Raw genomic sequence first — 5,718 nt, 5'->3', positions numbered from 1 at the left:
GCAACATAGAATTTTCTTTTTATTGATTTTCCTGCTGTATGTAGCCTTCTCGCCTACTTTCATGTAACTTGACATTTATCCCAGCACATCGTTTAAGGAAATGTCATTGTGAAATAACGTTAATGTCATTGGCTCAGTGTGTCCGCTGGGCTTGGTATTTTGACAGGACAGAAACTCAGATTCTAATTTTCTCCTCCACCATGACTTTTCAGTTACTATATATTGAGTCTGGTCCCTGCTGCCTGGCTGTCCTGCCTCTTTCCCCAGATATGATTGGTTTGTTGCACTGCGAATGTCGCGCTCCAAATAAAATGTCATCTAAATTCTGTCTTTTACGTTATCCTTCTCTTTGCTGCCTTGCTATATCATACTCAGCTCAGCTGACTCTACATGTTGTTAAGCATGAGTGGAGGTTAGGGCTGAACGATTTTGAAAAAATATCTAATTGCGATTATTTTGACTGATATTGCAATTGCGATATGATTTGCGATATTAGAGGGAATGATAATTTTTACATCATTATTCTCATTTTCATACGTTTTGAAAAACGTATTAAAATGATTATGGTGTGATTTTTGCGGGGATCTGTACCAAACAAAGATGTTTTCTTAAGTCTGTAGAATATGATGTGTAGGCCAGGACATCTCTGCAGCATGACAATATTTAATTTAAAATGGTATTTTGACACACATTTCGCCTTGCGCCTCCTGCGATTTGAAAATTGCAGTAGGCCATATTGCGATTTCGATAAAATTTCGATTAATTGTTCATCCCTAGTGGAGGTACGGCACATTCTTTTTTTAATAATGTCCCATTTTTATATGAAAAGTGGCATATGGATATTTTTTGTGCATATGCATCGTTTATACATCTGGCCACAGATAAATGGGTCATGTGTGCCTCAACTAAAGTACTAATGTAACGCTCACTATAGTCTATTCTCCTCACTCACTCTCTCCCACTTCTGGCCTCGCCCTCCTTTCATTTCTTTCTCTTTTCTATCCCCATCTTCTCATTCTTCGCCTCTTTACCTTCTTCCATCTCTCATCCCCTCCCTATGTTTTTTTCCCAACTAACCTTGCCTTACCTCCATTTCTCACCCCGTCCTTTCTTCTTTCTCTCCCTCTTTCTTTCTCCTGTTTTGTTTTCTCCCAACCCCTTCTCTCTATCTTACCAATCCCCTCTCTCTTTCTTTCCTTCTCCAGTCTACCTGAATCTTGCTGACCTTCTGTGGGCGATTGGCCTCTCCAGCCATCTGTCAACATGCAAGGCTTCTACTCCAAGCTCGACTCCTCCCCCTCCTCATCCCCGTTGTTAGGGGTGGGCTTCGGGGGAGAGGGCGTTCCCGTTCCTCTTAGCCTGGCTGTGGAGACGGAGAAAGCTCAGGCCCTCCTACAAACGTTCAGCTCCGCCTCCCTCTTGGCGTCGGCGGGGCTGGGGATGTTCTGTGTGGTAGCGGACCATGCCCTCCAGCTGTCCGTCATCCAGCAGCACCTGTGGCTGCGGGCCGTCCTGGACAACGCCACGCATGGGTTGGTGGGGCTGTGGTCATGGGCAATTGTGATTGGACTGAGGAAAAAGAGTGATCTGTATGAGGTCCTACTGGCTGGCCTTCTGGCATCGCTCATAGACTTGGACCACTTCTACATGGCTGGATCCCTGTCACTTAAGGTAAGACCTGCATCCTTAAACAGGGTTCCTGTGCGCTTCTGGAAGGAGATTGAAAATGAATTTGACCATCACATGAGAAAAAACAACTTCAGGCACTTGTGGAGCAGGAACAAGTCGCCTTAGTTAAAATAGTTTAAAAAAGCCTTTATTGTAACATGGCTTATACACTTTAAAAGACTGACCGGTTTCGACTTATACAGGTCTTCATCAGGGTTCAAATGGAAGTAAAGTCATTTCATACACATTTTATAACCTATGCCCAATTAAGTGTGTCACTCAATCCCATAGGTCAGCAATTCCTGACTGGTAGACCTAATTGACAGGTGTGTCTAATGAATTTGACCATTTCCAGGTAATGGAAAATTTGGAGAGTGTGCAAACAGGCTAGAAAAGTATAGAAAAAAATGTTGCTCTGCCCTTACTAGTGTTGTAACGATAACCTACATTTTGTTAGTACTTAATACTGGTGTGAAAGATTGAATTCAACATTGAATTGTATTTATTCAATAGATTCAGGAAAATGTTTTCTGCAAGCTGAAATTCCACTTCAGCGTCACCTCCAGATGGTGTGAAAGTGTAGATTGGAATAGTTACAAGAAGAAGGAGGATTGGAATAGAAAGAGCCGCAGTCTGGCTCTTAACAGTGGACTGCAGCAGTCAGAAACATGGAAACGTTTGAAAACATGGCAACAGCGTTAAACAACCTTCCGAGTCTTGAACTGGATCCCAGACCACCTGAACTGGTTGACGAACTGGTGCCAGGAACAAAATATGGAAGTATTTGTCTTACAGAGCTGACAAAGACAGATTTTAATAACATCAAATTCTTTGTTCAAAAGTTACTACGAAGCTGTCCAGGTCAAGTGTGGAAACACAGCTCGTTAAAATAACTGCACCGTCATTTCACATGTGATATTTGCTGTAATGAAGACTAATAATCTATAGATAGGCAGGCAGGCATCTTGGCCACACTTGCAATGTACATACTGTAGTACTGAGCACTGACTGAAATCTAGTCAGGAAATAAAGGGAGGAACCTGGCTTACAGACTTAGACTATGTAAAAGTGAGATCTTCACTTCTTTTTTTATTTGCTGACATCTTTGGTGCTAAGCGCTCATTGCTGTACTTCCAAGAGATCACCTGTCAACATGTCAATCAAACAGTGTGTCCAGTACTGTGACGTCTTTTTTCTTGGTTTTCCTGTTGATGCAGTTTGAGTTTCTGTAGGTGGTGCTTTGTTCTTTGTCTGTTCAGCCGTGGTGGCTATCGCTGCTCATGCTAACTACTCATTTCCTCTTCTATTTAGTCCAAACATAGAACCTCATTGGTCCAAACACACCACTGTTATTGCTGCCAGAAATGGAAAATGCATCACTTCCATTGTGCTAGAGGATATTTCTTGGGAAATATAAAAGCTTTCATGAACTGGGTATAGATTGGACTACTGCTGTGTTATATGAGACTATGACAGAGAGTGGCAAAACAGACATTTATTCATTTGAAAATGTTAAAGATTATTACTTCAATCACAAATTGGAGTCACTGCTGGAGACTAGGGATGTGCAAGTCCATGTACTCATGGTGAACTACTCGTTACGTGATCTGAAAGAATGCATTTTCAAAAATTCAGTGTGTGCCAAAAGCCAAGGCCAAAGCAGATTATGGACAAAGGAATCACTTTCATCACTTACTGCTCTCTACAGTACTGATGGGTTGCATATCTTAGCAGCATGTTGGCAATAAGGACAGAGATTCTCTCAGTTCGGCTTCTGTCATACTGTCACAGTTTGCGCACATGTTGTCGTGCTAGTTTGGTTAGGGTTAGGGAATTTCGACGTATCATCCCATCCCTAGTTAAAATCTGGTGGAAATCTAGCCAATTGCTTCTGAGAGAAGAGACTTAGAATTCTGCAATTATATTTGTGGAGGTTGTAATGAAGTCAGGGCAGCTTCTAATTTTACTACATGCATTTTGCTGAAGGAAGTCTTGCAAAATACTCATCATTTCCCCCTCTCTGTCTCTCTCTCTCTCTCTCTCTCTCCTCTCTCCTGCAGGCTGCTGTATCCCTCCCTCAGCGTCCGCCCCTCCACTGTTCCTCCCTCATCCCTGTGCTATGTCTCTCCCTCCGTTTTCTCATGTGGATCGGACGCCTCAAAGATGCTTGGTGTTCCTTGCCGTGGATGCTCTTCATTGCCATGGCGACGCACCACGTTCGGGATGCCGTGCGCCACGGCCTGTGGGTGTGCCCATTCGGCAACACAGCGCTGATTCCCTACTGGCTGTACGTCAGCACCACGGCAACACTTCCTCATCTGTGTTCAGTGCTCATGTATCTGACGGGAACCAGGGATGTGATCTCTACCAAACATGGAGTGGCCATCGATGTTTGAGGTTGTAACTCTCCACCGACATCTAACGCTGATCTGGCATGGACCTGGGCAAAATTGGCTTTGAAACAGCTTTTAGATACTTGAAATTACTTAAGAATAGGTTTCCTGGCACTCGAGGAACGTTAAAAGTGGAAATAACACTTGAAAGATAAGCTTAAACAAACACTCACTGTGTTATTTGAGCTAAAAAAAAAGACTTATTTTCCCTCGTCACTAGGATCAGGAGAAAGGCGCTTCACAAAGGTTCATAAGAAAACATGGAACTTTTTTGCATGAGCCTTGGTGAAGTGAAAACAAAATCGAACACGAAAACATAAATATGTTTTACAGACTTTGAAAACTTACGGGAAATGGCAAGTCTGTTTTTCAGAAAAAAATGTTACGTTCACATTCACGTTTTTGCTGCCAGATTTTGGTCATGGAAATCTTGTGAAATTTTCTTTGTGTCATGGAATAGCCATGGAAAGATCATGGAAATTGATTCGCAGAGATGTACTGGAATCCTGTTTTACTTACCTCGAGAGTGATGTTAATCTCTTTTAGCTCTTTAAGTGTGCTGGGAGTGAGCCTCAACTACTTCAGCTAGTACGTTTTGTTTTTAAGCTTTTAAATGTATTTTTGCCCAGGTTCGCCCCCTGACCTTTCATGTACCCAAGTCCTGATGAGGGACCTGAGACTTGACCTCCACCAATCACAGAGGGGTTCACAGCTTCCTGACCCCCGAACTATCACCACTCACTCACTTTGTTTTGCATGACAATTCCTCCTCACCACATGAAGAGGACTCAAGGAAAGGTCTTTGACATCATGGAAGTCAACCATGAGCCGTATGACACATACTACACAGCTAGTAGTATTTTTGACACTTGCGTATTTTTAGCACAGGGTTATCCTTACTCTTAACAGTTGGTCCAAGAATACATGAAACCACTTCTTACACTGCACAAGTGAGACCAGGGCCAAGTCCGTTCGATTGTTAACCTTGCACAGTTGTGGCTAACTAGGGTTGGAGTTCGAAAACATTTTAAGAATCTGAATCCAGTATTGAATCTGCGTTCCGAATCCGAATCCTTTCAAAGTGCACCCACACTTCTGAACGTCTGAGGCGATCTGCCATGTTCTAACTGGGGAGTTAGACAAACTCATATTGCGTCATTAGTTGCAGACGGCAGTTGTAGAAGAAACCGGGAACCCAACCCTAGGACTAACCCTAGGCCCTAGACCCTAGGGCCTAGCGAACCAGTCTGTGCTTAAGCCAAGAGATTGTTCCAAATCTTCTTGTGAAATGCTAGATAGTGAATTCAACTGTTCTGGTGAGATTTTAGATAATTAATAAGTAATACCCCAAGTTCGCCTAATGCCACAAGTGGTTCTCAAATGCAGTTACCACTTTGCTAACTGCAGTGTCAAAACGGCTAGTTGAAATTCATCAATATGGTCAGAGATTTTTATACTAAAAGGTCATGGACAGCTATAACCTCTTTTTAGCTTACTTCTGTGACCTCACTGACCCGTACTTCTCCACTGCTCCTTGTCCTCACCGCCAGAGACTTTACTAACACATTTGGGTGAAGGCACTCATCCACTATCCCACGATGCATCTGAAAGACGCTTTATTCACCGTAGTAGTAGAACTCTGCTTGACTTCTTTGAC

At 42.9% G+C, this 5,718-nt stretch overlaps 1 protein-coding gene across 1 annotated transcript; it reads left to right on the top strand.

Moving 5' to 3' along the window:
* Window positions 1-1,210: 1,210 nt before the first annotated feature.
* On the top strand, window positions 1,211-4,088 carry tmem267 (transmembrane protein 267). The gene is made up of 2 exons (XM_071900867.2): window positions 1,211-1,671; window positions 3,729-4,088. Exons 1-2 carry the CDS (start codon window positions 1,264-1,266, stop codon window positions 4,062-4,064), a joined length of 744 nt encoding a protein of 247 aa, XP_071756968.1. The 5' UTR covers window positions 1,211-1,263; the 3' UTR covers window positions 4,065-4,088.
* Window positions 4,089-5,718: the final 1,630 nt, after the last annotated feature.

This window comes from Centroberyx gerrardi, chromosome 2 (assembly GCF_048128805.1).
Source record: "Centroberyx gerrardi isolate f3 chromosome 2, fCenGer3.hap1.cur.20231027, whole genome shotgun sequence".
Lineage (NCBI taxonomy): Eukaryota > Metazoa > Chordata > Actinopteri > Beryciformes > Berycidae > Centroberyx > Centroberyx gerrardi.
Note: the sequence above shows the minus strand (reverse complement) of the source record. Positions and strands in the feature narration are given on the sequence as shown.

Coding starts and splice junctions, on each gene's coding strand:
- tmem267 (XM_071900867.2), top strand. CDS start 1,264: ATGCAAGGCTTCTACTCCAAGCTCGACTCCTCCCCCTCCTCATCCCCG. Junction 1,672..3,728: donor CTGGATCCCTGTCACTTAAG/GTAAGACCTGCA, acceptor TCTCTCCTGCAG/GCTGCTGTATCCCTCCCTCA.